Here is a 21,404-nt window from a genome sequence, read left to right on the forward strand (position 1 = left end):
TGTTATCTAGATGATATTGGATTGTTATTTTACTTTGCTCGGGTATACCTACTTACCATAAGATCTTACATACTACTTTTAACTATTACAAACTCAGCTTATTACGCAACAAGAGCTCATCATTCTCGTATCGTTTTACATCAGGCCTATGAATTAATGTGCGTGGACGATTCCTAATGACATTTAACCACAAAAGATTTGCAATCAAACAATACGTAAATCATGTCGCAAAATGCTTCAAGATGCTCAACTTAATCGGTGCGTAATAAATCACCCAACGCTTAGTGGAAAATTAGGCCTTTCACGTGGGATGGTTTTCCGTTTGCAAGCACGTTTACTGTTTGAAAATAGTTTACCAGTACAATTGAAAGCCAAAGCTATTCCCTTCCTCGGTTTATAACGTTATGTTGTGGTTTTCACTGCACTGTTGTTGATAATCCATTATTCATCGTACGTTATTCGCAGCTGCAGTCAACACCGGGAACAACTGGAAATTAGGAGCTTGAAATGTTAGGGGATGGTTGGCTTTGTCACCCGCGATGGAATGGGTCAATCATTTCGTAAATGTATAATTATGAGTGCAGTGATATTTGAAAAATTCATAACAATTATCACAGGTACGCTACAATATTTTTATATTCAAAGCAATTATTATTTACAATAATGTGGCTGACACATTGCTGCGTCAGATTTATTACAAAATATATTGCTTTTAAAATTTACCATTGATCTTAAACGATACACAGAACACAATAAGTTCAGAGCAATGTGAAATAATTTGATGACAAATATCACGCTGATACCGTAATGTAGCAAATACCAGACGAACTGATAATCCAGAATTTACATTTTCAATTAATCATTACTTCAACTTTGCAACATAAAGAACATGATCAAATATGTGTGCTATTTTAAGAATGATAGACAGAAATAACTCATTTTGAACGTGATTTGTGGACTAAGTGTTTGGATTTTGAACCTTTACGGTACCATGTGGTACACAGCAAAAAAAAAGTATTAATATTGCATCCAAGAGGATGCACTTCAATCATGTCAAAAATCTCATGTAATTTTAAAGGCCACAAAAAATATAAACAAATGCAGTAAAAGCAGCGTAATGTCAGTTCATGCACCGTATTACTGATAATTTTGTCCTTTTTGGCAAGAAATATAACACCATGAACTGACATTACGTTGCTTTTACTGCATTTGTTTATTTTTGTGGTTATCAAAATTACATGAGATTTTTGGCATGATTGAAGTGCAGCCTCTAGGATGTAAAATTAAATTTTTGTTTCTCTGTGTAAAATAAATTCGGAAATAAGAAGCAATGTTAGATTTCCAACGATATCTCAAAAATGTGTGCCTCTTTGTCAAATCAAGCGGTATGTATAAAAAGGATAAATTTTTTGGAAGTCATCTATAGTAGAATAACTCTATTTTTGGGTTCATATTCGTTCGAAAAAGAAAAGTAAAGTGCGGGTTGTGCTGAAGAGGACGGAAACCAGATCAGGTTATGAGTCAGAAATGTCTTACCATATTTGATTTTCTTCTGGTTCCCTGAGTTAACGTGCATGATTTACTTGATACACGAAACGTTTTTTTTAGATACCGCTCTCTTTATAAATTTGGTATATTTGCAGGATGACGCTCGCATGCTGCCAAACCTAAGCATGTGGGTTGCTACTGTTGGAGAGTTTTTGTAAGAAAGGATCCTACTCATTTGAAAGTGCTTTATCGATATACCTCTTGCTTAAGTGGTTTTTCAAATTGACTATTTCCCCCAATAACCAAAAATCAATAGAAAATCACAGTAGCCAACGAAATTATGTTATGATTTGTTTATATTTCTATGTGGTGCAACCCAAGCAGCACACTTTTGTCACAATAAGTTGCTGCTACTTGATTGAGACTGAAATAAGTAGTATGCAAGTTACTACAATGGTTCAGTGGCAAACGCGCTGCTAAGGAAATTTTTACAACTCATAATATTGAGAAAGTTCAAAATCCGATACAGTCAATCTTAATTTGATTATTCAATTTTAAAGCATACACACTAAGATTATTTAACCGAATTCTGTGAAATTTTACCGAATACTCAACAGCTGAACGTTTACCGAACTGTTGCTGTTGAGCTGTTGAGATTTCGGTCAAATTTCACAGATTTCGGTAAAATAATCTTAGTGTGTAACAAGTTTTTCATTATTGTATCAATAATACGAGTTTCAAGGACATAACAATATGAAAGACCATATTTTGACTTTTTGTGGTCTCCTGAGTAAAGTTTAGTTGATAATTATGCTTTAATACATCAAATTTTCACCATCCTTTAAGCAAATTGGGATATTTTGCATTATCTCGGTCATACAAAACGATTCAAGTACAATTTTCCAGGTAAAATTTACTCCAATAATAAGAATACATGTACTAGACGCTGATAATACCGGTAGTTCCAGCACGAGACGTGGACAATCCACCATGAGCATCGGAAGGTACTGGAGGATTTTAAACGACGCATGCTTAGGACCATCTTTGGCGAAGTATATAGAAACGTCATAGGATGGATAAGATTAAACCACGAGCTTGTGTTACTTTATGGCGAGCCCAGTATTCAGAAAGTTGCTAAAACTGGAAGGGTATAATGGGAAGGACACGTTTTAAGATGCATGACAACAATTCCGCAAAAATGGTGACCGGTACACGAGCACAGTGAGCTACCCAAGCAACACCATTTGTTTCTCAGCGAGTATCTACAACCTTAGTGTGACTAATGAAGGTCTAAATTATGGACAACACATCGCGTATAAAACTTCATTGTACCTAAAAAGCGCAGAGGGTGGAGTCTCTTTGCAACTTATGTTTGTTGCAAATAAGTTTCATGTAACATAATATTTTAATGACACATGTTGCAAATGCGGTTTTGACTGACTTAACTGTAATGTTTAACTGACATCGTTAAAACAGCACAGTGATGTTTTCGAATACATATGAACGACATTTTAGTTAACCATATATATGTTTTGGATATTTTGGTGTGGTTATGCGGAAAAAAAAATACTGATGTTTTTATTTGGACTGAAAAATCGTAGATGACAATCGCAGAAAAAAGTAATTAGAATAAACATATGAAATTAATGACTTCAAAGAATTGATGTCCATTCCGTTTTTTTCAAACGCTTCAAGTTTTATGGTGAAACGAAACATTTTACATCGAATAAATATACGCGCCTTCTGAAAATTAACAAATTGATGTCACAAATCTGTAGTGTTAAAATAAAAAAGTAATTTCGCAAAATCAATTTAATTCATACCTATAGGTGGCTAGACCAAGATCTAGGAAGTGTGGGATGCTCAAGATACTGGAGACAAGCAGCCAAGAACTAAGTTAGTTGGCATAACTGAAAAGCAAGTCAAATTTTGCGGGCATTGGATCAGTAAAAGTAAAGTAAGAGTCTCGATATTTTACGTCTCAGTGATGTTTCTTATATGGGTCATTTCAGCTAAAGTGGGTGCAGTATTTAAAAAAGTTGTGGTCGATGTTACCGACCATTCTAGCAACATAAATGCTTATTTTGGCATTCTGAACAAACTCCTTTTTTGATTTTGCTCTGAAGTGCCTAGATTCCTCTCGGCTGCAACCCTGGATTTTCGGGATTTAAAAAAAATTCATCTTTCAGAACAGATTACTCCATAACCAAATAAGCTATTCGTGACCTTAGAATGTCAATTTGAATGTAGATTTTTATAGTTCTTTCCACATTTTGGTTTTGTTATAGTAACTACAGTAAATAGACTATCCAAATTGTCAATAAATGGACTAATGGGCGGGATTTTTTATTTCCTAATATTTTGGGCTTACATTTTCACCATACTTTGAAAAATTCTTCTACTTGATATATTTCCAAGGGTAAATGAATTGGACAAATAGATTTTGAGATATGACCAGACGAGTGAGAGGTAGCTTTGAGCTTTTCTGGGGAAAATCAATGTGATTTGTTTTAATTCCTTCACGACGATGGCACAACAATATTATTATGTTATTTTTTGTTGCATTTCATGTGAAGGTTGAATATATAATACTCGAAAAAAAGCTTTTTCTTTTAAACCTTTCTAGCACAATAAAAACGTCCTAACTAACTATTTTGTACTTCTTTGGTCTCGTTGAATTTAAGAAAAGCAGTTATTTGAAGGTTGATATGCTCGTCTTTTGATTTTATTTACAGAATGTCAGATAATTTTGAAATGGACGTTACACCCGATTCTCTTTTTTTACACAGTTGCATTTATCGCTCTCCTGCTTTTGTATGAAGTCAAAATAAGAAGCTTTTAGTTTAAAAAATCAGGACAAAAATATACCAAAAAATATGATACCAACAACACATTTCTCAGCTCACGCCAAAAAGATAGATTTTTAATAATCTAATCGTGTAAAAAAAGAATCGGGTGTATGAATCAGTTGATAAGATTTTGAAAAACATCAACTCCATTATTCTTAAGGAGTCTTGAAGAGCGTTACGTAATAAACAGAGGGGGTTGCTGTCAGCGTTACGATTTGTTACCGGGGGGAGGGGGGGGGGGGTTTGTCGGAATTATAACTTGCTCATTCATTAACTTCTGTCCATAATGTAATTTTGGTCCTAAAAGTGAACAATACGTACCCATGGCATATAAAATTTCACTTGTTTACGGCAACTGCTGCATGAAAAATTTCCCTAAAGGCGAATTTATTCAATTTAAAGAACAAGATTAAAATGATTTTACTATAAAAATTTAAAGAAAAGCCAGAACAAACCATTTAACTCTATATTTAACACCTTAACTGTTGAAGTTCTGAAACATTAATTTTTAAGCACCAAGTGGTGAAAGCTACACTGAGTCTATTAAGCCGGATAAAATAAGAAACCTGAAAATTAAAAATGCTGTTAACATAAGTACGACGCATAAATGTAGAAGTTTCTACCAGCCTTGTTTTTAAAAACGTTTTCTCTTACGGCGTGTATTAAAAAAAAAAATCTGCTTGTTTACGGGCAATCATGCTCCTTAACAACTGGAATAGCAGCTGTAAATTGATCGCAAAAACAATCTATGTGTTTTACTATGGTAGCTAAACTACATCGTTCTTGCTGAGTCCATTGCTTATACTAAACTTTGTCAATATGCTCATAGTCAAAAAATGAGAGAAGTATATACCTGACCTTTTCTGTATCACCACACATTTCTGGATTGCCACTATCACACGACAGCAACTTCTCACAGGTTCCCAGATAGCATTTTTTCCCTGGCGTTGGACAAAGGGTCATGTCTTTGCAATCTCTGTAGTTTTGGAATATCTTGTTCCCATCGACAACTACAGTGGTGACCTTTAAATTAGCACAATAGGCTGATTTTCATACAAACTAGCCAATTTTGGCATGTTGCAACTATGTTTTGTTATGATCAATTGAGCTGAAATTTTGACACAGAACTTCCGGCAAGAGCTTCCAATTATTTGATATTACTTACATGCAAAATTCAGCATATTTGTAGTTCTGTGTCAAAATTTCAGCTCAATTCAAGAAAAATATTGAATAACATTAATTTTTCACCAGAAAAGGTCAAAACTACCTCTCACTCATCTGGTCATATCTCAAAAACTTTTTGTACAAATAATTTTCCCTTGAAAATACATCAAGTAGAAGAATTTTCCAAAGTGTGGTGAACATGTAAGCCCAAAATATTAAGAAATAAAATAATCATGCCCATGGTAAAAATAGGCTATTTTTTGACAATTTGGATACCTGTCGGTAATCAGTCTGTTTACTGTGGTTACTTTAACAAAACCAAAATGTGGGAAGACCTTTAACAATCTAAATTAAAATTAACGTTCTAAGGTCACGAATAGCTTATTTGTTGTGGAGTTATCTCTTCTGGAAGATGATTTTTTTTTTAAATCTCGAACATCCAGGATTGTAGCCGAGAGGGATCTAGGTAATTTACGGTTAAAACAAAATAGGCATTTGTTCAGAATACCAAAATAAGCGTTTTGGCTAAGTTTGGCTCAAATCGGTGGCAGCGACCACAGGTGGTGTATCCACTTGAGCTGGAATGACCCATATGGCAGAATCTATTACACCGCCGATCACTTCCGAATTGCAAGCTTGTTGCTTTTATATATTCCAGCGGGTCAACAATTGCCCGCATTTCAGGCCAGTCAATCGAAGACAAAGGTATATTTCTCACGAATCGACAATGATTTGTTCATTGATAGTCACAGACGTTTTTTTTTTATTTCATTCGATTTTGTTTCCACTTCCTCCCCATCCTCAAAAAAACCCTTTCCCTAGCCAACGCGAAATGTGTACTGCGAAAATGGCGCACAAAATTTCCCGCATCAAAGTTCTTCTAGAAATATTTACATCTGTCATCACCAGTCAACCTACACAATACACCCACGTCATTTTGCACAACAAAATCCTTCGCCAACTCATGAAATTTTCTCTTGCCTTGTGTAGCAATTTTTCTTTCCAAAATTTCAACCACTTCTTATTAAAACAGCACTGCTAAGTTTTCAAACACCTGCGCTAAAAGTGACTGGTTTATTTTCTAAAAGTTCCGTTCAAGTTCCGCCAGAAGCTGCTTAGAATGCTCTTCAATTATGATACCGGATCTTTCAAGTTCTTATAACGACTTAAAAATGAGGCTGATTAGAATTCTATAGACCACCTTCAACCAAGCGGATTAAGCCACAAATAGCCTTTTATCAGAACTTTTGGTTACTTGGGTAGGGTCCAGGTGTGGGAGCTGCCTCCCTGGCGTCGGTAGCATTGGTGCCCAGCACGGAAAAGATCGACGGAAAACATACCAAGGAAAAAAAATGGATATTTTTATCCGGTACCGCAATCAAACATTGTTGAAACCCAAGCAAAGCGCTATCATCATGAATGAGTCTGGCCCATTAATTAAGTAAAATATAGGCCTCATGAGAATTTTTGGGTTATACACATTTGGCGTACAGGTGTGTACAGAAAACGGAAATGGGGCACGTAAAAAGATCAATAATATCTGAAGTATATAATCATCGTTTTATAGCGGCGTCGGTGGTGTAGTGGTAAGCGTGATAACCTCTCACCCAAGCAGGCCTGGGTTCAATCCTAGTCGACGCCGCTGGGATGTTCTGAGTCATAACTTCTCTGATCACGTCTTCATTCGGAAGGGAAGTGAAGCCGTTGGTCCCGATGGGTCGATAGGTAGCCTCCCTGGCGTTGGTAGCATGCACCTCAGCACTCGACGAAAAACAAATCAAGGAAAAACAAAATCAACGTTTTATTGTGATTCATTTATTTGCCGACGCCAGTGGTGTAGTGGTAAGCGTGACTGCTTTCTCACCCCAATGGGTCTGGGTTCAATCCCAGTCGAGGTCGGTGGGATTTTTCTGAGGCATAAAAATCTCTGGTCACGTCTTCCTTCGGAAGGGAAGTAAAGCCGTTGGTCCCGGCCCATGTATGTTGTTGAATGGGTGCGATATCCTACGCAGGTGTGGAAGCTGCCTTCCTGCACATTCGATTGCCGTCAATGGATGGCAATCGATGTCCGTCGGTGATTGGCACTAGATTGCGGAACAGAGACCGACGTTAAATAAAGGAACAAAAAAATCATTTATTTGCCGGCTACGATACAAATTTGTTGTAGTAGTTGAACATTGATTCTCAAAATAAAACTATATCCTACGTGAACCCATGTCACGCTATAATTATTCCTCCAAGAATCACCAATAGAGCAATGACAACAAAAAACATTTTCATTCAAAATGCTTGTATGTCCGTGCTCTTTCATTCGAGCGTCCACTCGATCCTATTTTGCCAAATCCTTTATATGCCACAAATCTACCATTCACTGCGTACGACAATGCTTCCAATGCTTCGACAGTCAACCGACGAAGTTAATGCTCATGCTGGTGGCTCAAATGCACGCGAATAAACAACGGAACCTATGGACGAGTGCATTGGATGCTGACGAGTCAATGATAGCTTACAGAATTGCGTAGGTGTGAATTGGCTCCTTCCAAAGATCGAATGACAAAAGAACACAGTATGAATGGTATGGTAGACATATGATGCGTTTTGAATTATGGACTTCTACCAGTTTGTAGTACGGAGGAGGTTAGTTAACAAAAACTTCCAACATTCAATTAGAAAGTTTTTCTCTTAATTGAATAAGATTACTAGTGAAAATGCAAGCTATATTATCAAATCTAATTTCAATTCAATTTTAATTTCAATAATCGATTACTGAAGAAAATCATCCAGAGGGTGTTTAGCAAAACTGTCGTAACCACTTTTATCAAAATAAATTTTGATTTCTTGTTAAAATTTCTGAAATTCTAACGTGTTTGTAGAATTGCAAAAAAAAAATGTTTGTCTTCATCTTAGCTGGCGCTGGTGAAGTTCAATCCCAGCCAAGGTCGGTGTGATTTTTCTCAGGCATAAAAATCGATGTCCGTCGGTGATTGGCACTAGATTACGAAACAGAGAGACGGTAAATAAAGGAAAGAAAAAAAAAGGAAGTCTGCATCTTAAGTCCATTTTACAAAATTATAGGAACCAATTTGTCAAACAGAACTTGAATTAATGATCTTGCTCCTCACCTCATACTGCTTGGGTAGCTCCTTCCTGTTATAGCTCGATCATGAATTGAATAATTAGCTGATAAAAAGCGTCTCTTAAAACGATGTGTTCTTTGTCCCCAGTTTCTTTTGCCATGTTTTGGAGGGGGTTGGGTGGAAGGTGACAAGAAGTGCAAATACAATTTTTAATGGCCTTATTTACGATACTATTGTAATTTTTAAGGGATTTTTTTTTTTCGTTTTACCGATGAATTTTTATAGGTAACTAGCTGAGTGTGCGCGGCCTTGCTCGGGATTCAATATTAGCTTGAGTTTATGCGCCAATTAAAAAAAGCATGCTATATTGTATGTAGCCCCCCCCCCCCTCTTATCTAAGGGGCTACTCCCTATGACAATCTCCTTATACCTCGCCATTCCAAATTTGGTTCCAGTTGCTTGAGTAGTTCTCGAGTTAGTGGTCTCGAACCATCATAAGAACCTTTCCCTGCCCCAAAAACCCCTGCATACAAATTTTCACGCCGATCGGTTCAGTAGTTTCGGAGTCTATAAGGGCCAGACAGACAGACAGAAATTCATTTTTATATATATAGATTTTTTTAATTTTTAGGGGTAAAAGCGGGTATTTCTTATTAGTACATGGCATAATTTTGAATGGGTACGTTTTCGTTGTTTTATGGTGCATTTAATAATATTTTTTATTGGCACATTACATGGGCTGCCGTCCAGTCAACTATTAGGGTTAGACGTTTTCATGACTTACCTGGTAATTTAATACAAACATGTATGTAAAATGTGAATCCAGCTCTCATTTAACAATTGTGCTAGTTCTCATAGAATAATACATTAAGACCAAAAATTGAGTTCGAGTTTTAGTTTGAATCAAATACCACTCATGCAGAAAATATATGGATACGGATAATATTCAGGGCATACAACAACTCCAACAATGTGGCAGATTCATTCCGTAAGATTGATTTCACTTCTTATTTTATTTTAACCAGTTGATTACGCTTCACGATGACATACAAAACTCTCGCAGCCTGATTAAATGAAAATTGAAATCGCACAGATAACATCAACACAAATTAAAACTGTTCCAGACTGTTCCAATTTATCAGAGCACCGGGAAACGTGAAGGGAAAACAAATTAAGAAAGAAAAATAGTAAATCAAAAATTCAAGAGAAAAACAGCCAACGTTCAAAATTTCACAAACGAGAAACGAGTAGACATTTGTAGTGCTGTACATGCTATGAATCGGTAGAGATACGTTTTCTCTGTTAGAGGACGGAAACTGGTTGTCGATACATGAGCAGAGCAGTGTGTACCTTATACAGCTTGAGATCTGGGCAGACATTAAATCTAATTTGGTACATGCATTTCCCGGGGACAGTTTTAGTTTCACCCATTCGGTAGCCATTGGAAATGGTCCATAATGAATTGTGGTTTGGCTGATGCTGATCGGGACCGAATCGAAATGTGCTATACCGAGATGTCAGAAACCTAGATTTCAATTGTATCAAGCTTCATTAACATGTTCTGCTCCTCCTCGCAGTTGTTGGTAAAAGGGTTCTTTTGAAATAACTACAAATGGTCCTTGTTTTAAACTAGAGTTATCTACAGAGATACACTATTTGCTTATAGCGAATGATACATTGATGTATAATTATTTAGTCATTCATTGCATTTTATATGGTAAAAACTCTAAAACAGAACCGATTATTAACTTTTATGTCCAGTAGACAATTCACTGTTTGAAGTTCATTCAAATATTTTGGTCTATAATTTTCATTAATCATATCAGCAACTGTAGTAGCCAGTTACCAACCGGGGGAAGTTATTATTTTAATTGAAGCTGGCTTTGTTTTATTAAGCAAACCGTTCAATCAGCTAATAAGCTTGATTTTCCAGATCCTGAGCTGAGAGTGTCGATTTTCAATTACATTTATTCGTCCATGTATATGATGTGATTTTCCGCTTTGCTGGGTGCTAGACGCGAAGAGATGATAGGTCGACTCCACCAAACAGCAACAGTATTCATGTGTTGGCTAATTTTGCTTCGCACGCCATATGGTGCTGGATTTTTAATGCACACATATCGAGTAGGAAGAGATGCCAAAAAAAAAATTATTTGATGAATTGCAAGTTCCGTTAGCATTTCATTTGATTGCGAAATACTTTAATCTGTTACATAAATATAAGGGGAATTCCATTAATAAAAGTGTAAATGGAAACAAGAAAAAATAAAACAAAATCAAAGGGTAATTAACATCGAAATAAAATTATTAATGAAAAATCGTCATATTCTAAGGAAGAGGTTCAACCGTTTAGATTGATGTTTGAACATTAATAATAGGGTAGTTTGGCATTTATTGCACTCCATCCAATTGTAGTACGCTATACCTTGAAAAATTTAGTGATGGCCATAAAGTTTAAATCATGATGTGTTATGTATTTATCAATTAGCATTCATTAAAAATGAACTCTTGGCAATTATATCGTAACATTGTCGTCATGAATGTTTTTAATATTGTTGCTTTCTCGCATATGATATGATGCGATTTATTTATTTTCAGCTCTCAGTAGTAAAACAAGCTATTATTAGCATTAGACTTAATCAACCTAGGTTATATTTACTGCAAATGGTTGAATATAGTTGTACCTAGACATCTGTTGCAAAACAATTAATAACCATGTAAAACCCACAGGCAAATAAGAGAGTGACTGAACGATTTTCCATTCTGAAAAAAATGCATTCACAGATGCATATAGCTATACTTTATGGGTGTTCAAGAATCGGAGACATGGAGCTTCGAAATAGCATTTAGGCCTTCAATAAATTCTACTTTTACGCGATGCTCATTTTTTCGATTTTGTTCTTACATAAAATGGAAATAGATGAAACAGGATCAAAACCAGAGTGCTAAGTGACTAATAATTAACGATCAAACAAAATTTTTATTTATATACTTAGACTTAGACCATATTGCGTGTGCTGCATAATCCGTTCTCTGGATTGAACTCGAGATATGGATGGACATTTTCATCCTCCATAAAACCAGCTTGAAGCTCTTCGTTGATTTTGAGACTCCGTTGTAATTGCTTTTCCATAATAACATTGTTGGCCTTTTCTTCTTCAAGATCCAGGACCAAATGCATAGGCTTACTCTTCTTTGATCCTGTTTTGTCCGTTATCTCGATCAGTTCTCGGGTTAAATCCTTGGATGAACTTTCAGCGTTTTGCATCTTTTTCGCTGTGTTATCTTTAAACAAAAAAAAAATCCAATCTTATTTCCGCCTTACTCATTTTTAATATTAATTTAATCAGATTCATGATGCAGTTTCTGTTTTTCCATACACATTTAGAGATTTTTCGCTCTACATTAAATGTTCTATGCAAAGGCCTACTCTATCTATTTTTTATAGAGATCTTTTCATTCTACTTTAATTTTGGTATAATTAAAAATGTATTAAACCTAATAGTTTTAAAACTTCATTTTACGTCCCCAAAAATAAAAAAAATAAATTGGGCACGTTTTTATTTTTTTTAAAGTATTGAGAAAAATTATCAAAAATCCAACAAAATAAGTTTTTAGCTTTAGGTTTTTGGAAAAAATTACATGTAAAAATAGTTTTGCTATCTCATCATGAGTTTTTATTTTTTTTTATATTTTTGGTGTCTTTTTCCAAAAATTTTCGAAAAATCGAAACGTAATTATTTTTTTGGAGCGGACTTCCCCTTAAGTCGTTATAGGATTTTGAATGTCCCTATACCGTAATTGATTAGCATTCTAAACACCTTCTGACGGAACATGGAGGAACTTTGAAGAAAAAAAAAACTATTTTTGATTGTCCTCAACACCACATTCGTATATATTTTACACTTAAATGAAAATTGTTTGTATAGTTGTGGATACCATAAATATGAGTATTATTTGCATAACAAATTATGAGCACATCCAAAAACTATACAAGTGTAAACACGGATGCAAGCTGTGATATTGTAGCTCACCAGCTGCAAATTTCAGCAAAATGTGGTGAGATTGAGTTTCATCATTTTTGCTTCACACCCGAACGCAGCCGAAACTTCCATAACAGCTGGCAGCAGTAGCTTCGTGTCTCTCATCGGTGAATAGTAAAGAGAGATAGCAAACTATACATTCTCTTTCTAAAAAAAAACTATGTGCAACGGAATAATTTTTGTGTCGAGTTAACTCTCAGCTTCAATTTAACATGTTGTGAATAGGCTCGCAATATCAAAGGAGCTTGTAAAATCAATATGTTTAATTCCAATATCACGCGTGATATTGAGAGTGTATGAGAGCGTTTAAATATCATTTGATGTCTTATTAATAGAGATGTTTGAAAATGTGATCCCTATCCTTCTGCATGAGAGCCCCAGCACGAAACGCTGCTCCATCTTAAATATAGGCAGTAGACTATTAATCCCAACTAATGTTGGTGTTTTTAGCGCTAGTTACTATCAAAGATATCAGCTGACTATCTTGCGCATGCAACACAACACCTACATGAATTTTTAACTGAAGTTTTCCCGCATGGTATCTCAAAACACTCGTGGCGTAATAATTAGCGCTTGTAGCTCGCATGTGGAATACATAGATTCAAGTTCATAAATTGATATTTTGACGTAGAACTACGTCTTTATCGACTATACTGGGGTGCAAATCAAAAAATGGTGAAGGAGTGTTAGATTTTGTACGCTTGTAACTTTGTCATTTATAGATGAAATTAAAATCCAAATACGCCAATCGATAGGATATTACATTACGAACCTGCTGAAATAAATATTTTTCCAATTTTTCTGTAATTAAACTATTGAAAATGTACAAATGATAATTTTATCACTGTTTTCATGAAATATGCCTTTTTTCCAAACCCAGTCATCATAAACGAATACCACTTGGTTGCACATCATTCTGCTTGAACATGAAAAGATATAAATCAGCGCTGCTCTCCTGCCTCTGCTCATTCCCGCTTCGGGCGGCGTGGCACTAGGTCAGCGGCTAAAGGTGGATCACGGCGTGTCCACCACAATGAGGAATGAGACTTGAAAAAACGTGCATGTAAAACCCCCTTCCCCTCCCCCCTTAACAATAACCCGAAAAAGACATAGACTTTGACGATCATTTTTTTCCGTTAAATAAATATTAAGCAAACCACAATTATGTATAAACAATTAATTTTTTACATGCAGAGCCAACATTTTCAAAAAAAAATTGCTTAACAGGAGACATACAGGGTGCGTGACGAATTTTTGCAGTAAATGACATATATGAGAAAAATTACACCAGTTAGCTATTCTAGCAATGAACGTTATGTGATTTATTTTCTTTCGCAAAATATGGAAGTTGTAACTAATTTTATTGAAAAAAAATCGCCTTCCCTTTCGACGACTGTAGCTAGACGCTTCCGGAAACTGCCATATGCACGTTTGACAATGTTTTAATCCATAGATGTCATCACTACCTTGATTTAAGCTTTTAGGGACTTAAGTGTGGTGTTAGGGGTTCTATTGGTATTCCGTTCGACGATGCCCCGTAGAAAATAATCCAACGGATTGATATCGGGACTGCTTGGGGGCCAAATTTCTTTCTCCCAAAATTCCGAAATATTTTCCGCAAGCCATTTCTGTGTTTTATTAGCAGTATGAGCAGCTTCTCCGTTTTATCACTTTACCAGGCCTTTTTTATATTATACACTGTTCTTTCAGACACATTTATCCACCGAATTATTTCTATTACGCTTACTCCGGCGCGCAACAAAGCGACAGCGGCTGACCGATTGCTCTTTTGTTTCGACATCTTTACGTTTACTCAACACTGTTTGTTTACATCTTACACCTAACAGTATGAGCAATTCAGTGCTGCCAAATATATCTAAATCATGATCCGCAAGCATGAGAAATTGCTATTTGAAATTTACTGCGAAAATTCGTCACGCACCCTGTACACTCGACGGATTACCAACAACTGACTGTAAAACATATCTGGTACCTCTATATATGCAATTATATTAACATCTAAAGTCCATCCTATTTTACATGTTCTGCACAAAAGAAACTTTCTGCTCCGCCCCATTCATAAAAAACGGCGGGAAATCCTATCAGGTTTGGTTGCACATCGGTCTGCTTGAACCTCAAGCTTTTACTCATTGTCGCCTCAGGCGGCGTGCCACAGCAAGCAGGACCAAGTCAGTGGCTAAAGGTGGATCACGGCGTGACCACAATGAGGAATGCGACACAATGAGGAATGAGAAAATGCAATATTTGTAAACCTCCCCCTCCCTTCACAACAACTTCTCCCCCCCCCCCCCCCTCAAAAATAATCCGAAAAGACATGGACTTTGACGATCACTTTTTTCCGGGAAATAAATAAATTTTAAGCAAACTACAATTATTAGTAACAACAGAAGTTTTTCCCTTAATTTATTAACGCACCAAAACTTTCAAATTTGAGAAAAAAAAAAATGCTTGAAAGACATATTCGATGATATTATGTTGATGAATTACACACCACTGACTCTAAAAGTAGTAGTAGTAGTAAAATTTCGTTTATTTCTGTTGATTATGGTGTATACATTGATTTTACATTTCAATTGATTAGCCTATCTGGCTCTTCATCTTTGTTCATTGGATATTCTAATTTAGTATTTGCGTATTTCATCTAGTTGACAGAATACCCCTTGGGGGGTGTGTTTTGTTTTAATTGAAAAATTTGATAATCTACCTAACTACGAGTCTAACTTAACTAACGTGCCAGATCACGTATGATCTGAAGATCTGATCTCAGACAAGGGTCTCTGAACCTTTCCAAGGAGACCGTTTGACGCTCATCCAAAGGCTGAAGGCCAGCCAGGCGGTGAACCTCAAAATTTCGGGTTCTGGACTGTTTAGGATCGTCCTAAGGATCTTGTTCTGGAGTTTTTATGAGTTCCACACATGAATTGTTGCAACGTGATCAACAAATCAATATCTATGTGTCGGCCACATACTTAATATATGTACATATAAGAACCATGCGTGACCACATATACTATTCATTTGCGTATAAATTTCATGTGTACTTCTGAGTGGATTCTGTTTATGTGTGGTCAAATGAAAATCATGTGGAACAGGGTTACTTCCACTCACTTGCTATAAAAAAATGTTTTTCGGAATTATGTAATCATGAAATATTATAATGCTAATTAGTACTTGTATGTTACAAGAAGAGGTCATGAAGTATGTGTTTGACATATAAAATCTGTCAATATTGCTTTCAGTGCGTCACAATCAGCGATTTTACGACTCGTGAGCGCTCGCTCTGAGTGAACGCTCACGAATCATAAGATCGCTGATTGTGACGCGCTCAAAGTGAAATTGGCAGGTTTTATGAGTCAAACACATACTTTACACCCTTTTCCTGTTACTTACAAGTGCAACACAGCATTATAACATCGAATGATTGCATAATTCCGAAAAATATTTTTTTTATAGCAAGTGAGTGGAGCAACCCTGTTTGTCAAGAAAAATGTTTAAATTGTTTTGAGTGAACCATAACCGAAACATTGAAATACTTGTAAATTTGAAGATAAAGTATAATAGTCAAAAATGCATGAAAAACATCAATTTTGTGTGGTTCTACGTCATACTACGGTCGTGTCTAGGACACAACCCTTTAATTTTTTTAAATATTTTAATTAAATTTAAGGATTATGCTTTACCTGATCCTTTAAGAGATACGTAGGAACATCAATAACTGAACTAAAAATGCTGCATGATATTCCACGAATATATGTTGACAATGTATACAAAAATTTGAAAAAAGTAATCTATCTCCAGGAGAGCATCTTACCCCATCATACCCTATAAGAAATACTGTTACAAACAAAGACTTGTGCGAACTGCTTCATGTGGGTTTCCACGGAACTTTTGAGAAACTTTGATGCGGTCTCTATTTGAACTTTATTTGAACTTTATGGAACTTGAATGTTCTGCCGAATCTTTATATGAACTTTGTGTAATTTGAAATTTCTGTTCGAACTTCATGTGAACTTTATTGAACTTGAAAGTGGGTTTTATCGTGGAATGCCTATCTGTTGGCTGCTCTTATTTAATTTTTTAATGTAATTCATCTGACAATAAGTTGTGTTAATGAATAAAAACTTAAACAGTAGACAAAAAATGCTACACAGAAACAGAATTTAAAAGTAGTCTCAATATTCTCAATCTTTAAGTTTTACTAAGCAAGCAATTGTGCACAGTCCACCTAACCGTTTAAAAGTTTCGCTAAAATTCAGATTGCTGCATTTTTCTTCTGTTTTTAAGCGTGTCAAAGTTCAAGGTGGTAAGTTTACTGGATCACACCACGGTAGGCTGCACAAAGCCATCCTCAAAAATCTTTTCTGAATACGTTCTATTCGAAGCATAAACATATATATATACTCTATATAAACTGTAGTTTAATTAACGAAAGATAAACTTATTTTTAACAAAAAATATTCAAATAAGATTCATAAAATGTGATGCGGGTCTTTAGCTTTACGGTACAAGAATTTCAGATATAGGGCATTGCAAAATGTAAACCATTAAACCAACCCGCTGAAAGCTCTTCATTAGATGTTGTTTGACCTGGCACAATTTCATATATGTCCACCATAGTTCATTAAAGGGAAATGGAAATTATGACTTAAAAATAAATGTTACATACTAAAACACCCCAGAACTCGGGACTCATAATATACATTCGTACGTATCGTATCATGTTATTGTTTCAAACACTAATTGTTATGCACTTCTGGCTGATGATGGGAAGCCGCTGCAATACTCATTGATTGGTCTGAGAGCATGGATCTCAAACGTTAATTTAGTTGCAACTATACCTAGCTATAGCACAGGGTCACCGACTGAAGCTGTAGCTGCATACCATAAACAAACAAACTTCATGCTATGTAGGGAATAGCTGACAACCAATGCAGATAATGTACTGGAGATCAACAAATACCATCGACAATACGAGCCCGTTTATTTCTTTTTTGCATTATGACAAGCAGTAATCGTCTGGTTTCGTATTTTCAATGTATGTCTATCGTTCGTTTAATTATTTCACACTTATGTCGATTTTCATTAGCGATTTTAAAATAGCTCAAATGAATAAACCACGCAAATGGAGAAGCAATCAACCAACAGTGGAAACATGTGGTAATTTTGATTCAAATTCGATGGTGCTTCTGCAGTTTGTGATTTTCACAGTCGTAACGCAATTTATATGCAGATACGTGTGTTGCTCATGTTCTTAAGGCTCACGCACATTTCATCCGTTAACGATACGTTTCTGAAAATCTGACAATTAGACAACAGTTTTAGCTGTCATTGTGAAGCAACGTATCAGTTATGGATGCAATGTGTAAGAGTCTTTATGTCATAAAGTGCTTTTTTTATTAATTATGTCATAAAGTGCTATTATGTCATAAAGTGCTATTATGAGAATTTTAATAATTCTAAGACGCTATTTGCAGAATACTAACAAACTATTGCAATGACACAGTTAAAAAGTATTATTCATACAATTCAGCACTGCGTGAACGAAAAAAAAAAATGGCATGATGTTTTGTTTTTTCCTTTCATTTTCAGCGATAACCGACCCAAAGTTTAGTGCTCCTATTATAAACGTGACGGCCGCCGTGGGACGAGAAGCAACGCTAACATGTGTTGTCCATGATCTAGGTGCATATAAGGTTTGATATTTTTTCATAGTTTGTTGAGTTTGTGTTATACCAGGTAATTGGAAATTATTACCTGTATTATTTACTTTGATTGGAACAAATATTATGTTTATATCGTCACTCATCTTTCATAATTGCACAATATTAAACGGGAAAAGAGAAAATTGATTTCATATTTCACTTAAAATTATTCATTCAGTAGCGTACTCTGATACACAATTAAGCTTTGTACTTCATTTTTTTTTTCAGTACAACTAGATTGCTTTTGCTACTAATGATTTGCTTTAACAAATGGTTAGAATTGTTTTTTTGGATAACTAATTATATTCTTTTGAACACTGGGGAAGTTGAATCAATTTTCAATCTTGAGGCATGATTAAACTCGTTTTTAAATCCCAAAACCGAAGGAAGTTTAAAAAAAAAAAAAAATATATAGATAATTTCTGAAACATAAGACATAGGTTTGCAATGCAACAAGTGGTTGACTTTCCACTTACCCTTGACCTTGGGGTTAGTGGAATCATATGGTTTGATTATTTGCCATTAGTCCTTCATTCCTTTATTTAACGTCGGTCTCTGTTCCGCAATCTTGTAACAATCCCAAGTAGCACAATTCTGTCCCAAAAAGTTGCAACAACTTGTTTATAACTGAAATAAGTCGTATATAAGTTTCTTAAACCAATTTATAACAAGGTGCTACTAGGGATCACCGACGGACATCGATTGCTATTCATTGACGGCAATCGAATGTGCAGGAAGGCAGCTTCCACACCTGCGTAGGATATCGCACCCATTCAACACACATGGGCCGGGACCAACGGCTCTACTTCCCTTCCGAAGCTGAGTACTGTGAACTAACTCAAAATGCTTGTCAACTGGGAGCCGTGTCAAACTGTCAAACGGGAGCCAAACATTCAAAAGAGCTCAGAAGTCACGTAAGTAGTTACTGTTTGAACCACAAGTAAAGGTGTAGCCCCCTACTGAAAACTTATTAAGAATTATAATTATGAAACTGTCAAAGCATCAACCTTAGTAGGCGGATAATGTAAATCATCGAGCGTGATGCTCGAAAAGCTGTTTTTATTTGATATTAATAATGCCAAAACTGGGTTGCTGAAACAAGAATGTAATCAAACTTTATAAGAGTCATGTGAGCTTTGTGGGCAGGTGCACTCCCAATACCATGAATACGTTATTTCTGGAGCAGAGGAGGAGGAGTTTCAGCAGAACAATTTGAAACTTCGGAGGATTTTCAAGATGTTTTATAGCTAACTTGAAAAATAAAATCGGCTGAGTTCGCAGTACTCAGTTCCGAAGGAAGATGTGACCAGAGAATTTTATGCCTCAGGAAAATCCCACCGACCTCGGCTGGGATTGAACCCAAACCAATTGGGGTGAGATAGTAGTCACGCTTACCACTACACCACCGGTGCCGGAATTTGCAATTAGTTGAAATATATGATTTTGAAATCAAGTAATACATTACAGAAGATGGTTAAACATGGTTTAAAATACATGAGAGAACCCCTAACTTACCCATCAGGATAAAAAGCACAGTTAAAATAACCAAAATGTTATTTTTGAATGAGTTACAGCATTTCAAATGCAATGACCTCATTTGAGTTTTTTTTATATTTAGCAAAATACCATCGATAAACATGATTGTTCTACCGTTGTACCATAGAGGTAACTCTAAGACTAGAAGGTCCCGAAATAACTTGCTCAACTTTTTGGCTCAGCTCTGGTACTCTCTTCGGTCCCAAGCTAATCGATTCACCCCTCGAAACATAGGAAAAACCAATAACCCCTCATTTTATCTGTCAAACTTTCATAGCGAATCAAAACAAACATTGCGTAGTACTAGAATTTCGACTAGAATGCGGTACGTTAATCGTTTGCTTGGGACAAATAGGCTAGTCAAGTAGTGAGCCAATTTAAAATCGTTAGTTTCCTATTGATTGTTGGTTGTACCAACCCAACCGGTTGAAACTAACGTTTTTAAATTGGCTCACTACTTGGCTATCCTATTGGTCCCAAGCAAATCGATTAACGTACCCCATTCTAGTCAAAATTCTAGTACTACACAATGTTTGTTTTGATTCGCTATGAAAGTATGACAGATAAAATGCGGGGTTCGTGGATTTTCCTATGTTTCGAGGAGTGCATCGATTAGCTTGGGACCGAAGATAGTACCAGAGCTGAGCCAAAAAGTTAAGCACGTTTTTTCGGGCCCTACTAGTCTTAGAGTTACATCAAGCATTCCATCCAGCGAGCACTACTAGAGTTTGGTATGTGCTAGGGGAAAGGTTAGTCAACCTTGCTCAACCTTTAGTCTCTGAGAAGCTTTAAGATCACGTCGAATCAGGTGGACTTCACAATAAACAAATTGAAATACTCTGTGTCCAGTCCAGATGCATCCTGAACAGTGGCGTGTGCAAGGGGGGGGGGCGGTTGAGGCCATGGTCCCTCCAAATGATTTGTGTTTCTATACCCCATGCGCCCTCCTGATTCTCCTCATGCTAGACCTTTACTATTAACGCCCTCCTATTGTTTCATACACATTAGAAAAAAAAAATTAAATTCCATAAACATAACACACACCTTTCTTGTGATGTATCAGCAAGTTGAATCAAAAAAAAATCTAAGTTCTCTGAGACAGGCGCCATGGGAAGTCATGAAGTGTTTGACAAAATTGTTATTATTAGTTTAAATGAAGGCAATCTTTATAAACTTGATTTATTTTCTAATTTTTATGCAACATCAAATTCGGCGGGGGAATTAAAAATGATGATTTTATTTTTAAATAACAACAAGCTACAGGTGGCGCTAGGAATATTTAATTTAAATTTGATTTGTTTTTTGCTGAAAATAACTGGGAATGTTTATTCATTGCCGTGGGGATGTAAAGAGAAAATCGAGGAAGAGAATCAATCAATGTTATGTAGGACCTAATCCATTGTTCTTTTTTTTCCGTCGATCTTGTTTTCCGTACTGAGCAATGCTACCAATGCTACCGACGCCAGGGAGGCAGCTGCCACACCTGGACCCTACCTATCGACCCATCAATTGATGAACCGGGGA

The 21,404-nt window shown here is 35.9% G+C and overlaps 1 protein-coding gene across 1 annotated transcript in view; it reads left to right on the forward strand.

The window, feature by feature from the left end:
* The window catches only part of DIP-eta (Dpr-interacting protein eta), a 127,429-nt gene that overhangs the window by 17,770 nt on the left and 88,255 nt on the right, over positions 1–21,404 (forward strand). The window contains exon 3 of the mRNA XM_065222574.1: positions 18,232–18,335. Within this exon, the coding sequence (XP_065078646.1) occupies positions 18,232–18,335 (104 nt within the window). The remainder of the gene's footprint in view (positions 1–18,231; positions 18,336–21,404) is intronic.

The sequence above is a fragment of the Ochlerotatus camptorhynchus genome, unplaced genomic scaffold (genome assembly GCF_037179485.1).
Source record: "Ochlerotatus camptorhynchus isolate MF236.1 unplaced genomic scaffold, CSIRO-AGI_Acam_v1.1 ptg000176l, whole genome shotgun sequence".
Classification (NCBI taxonomy): Eukaryota; Metazoa; Arthropoda; class Insecta; order Diptera; family Culicidae; genus Ochlerotatus; species Ochlerotatus camptorhynchus.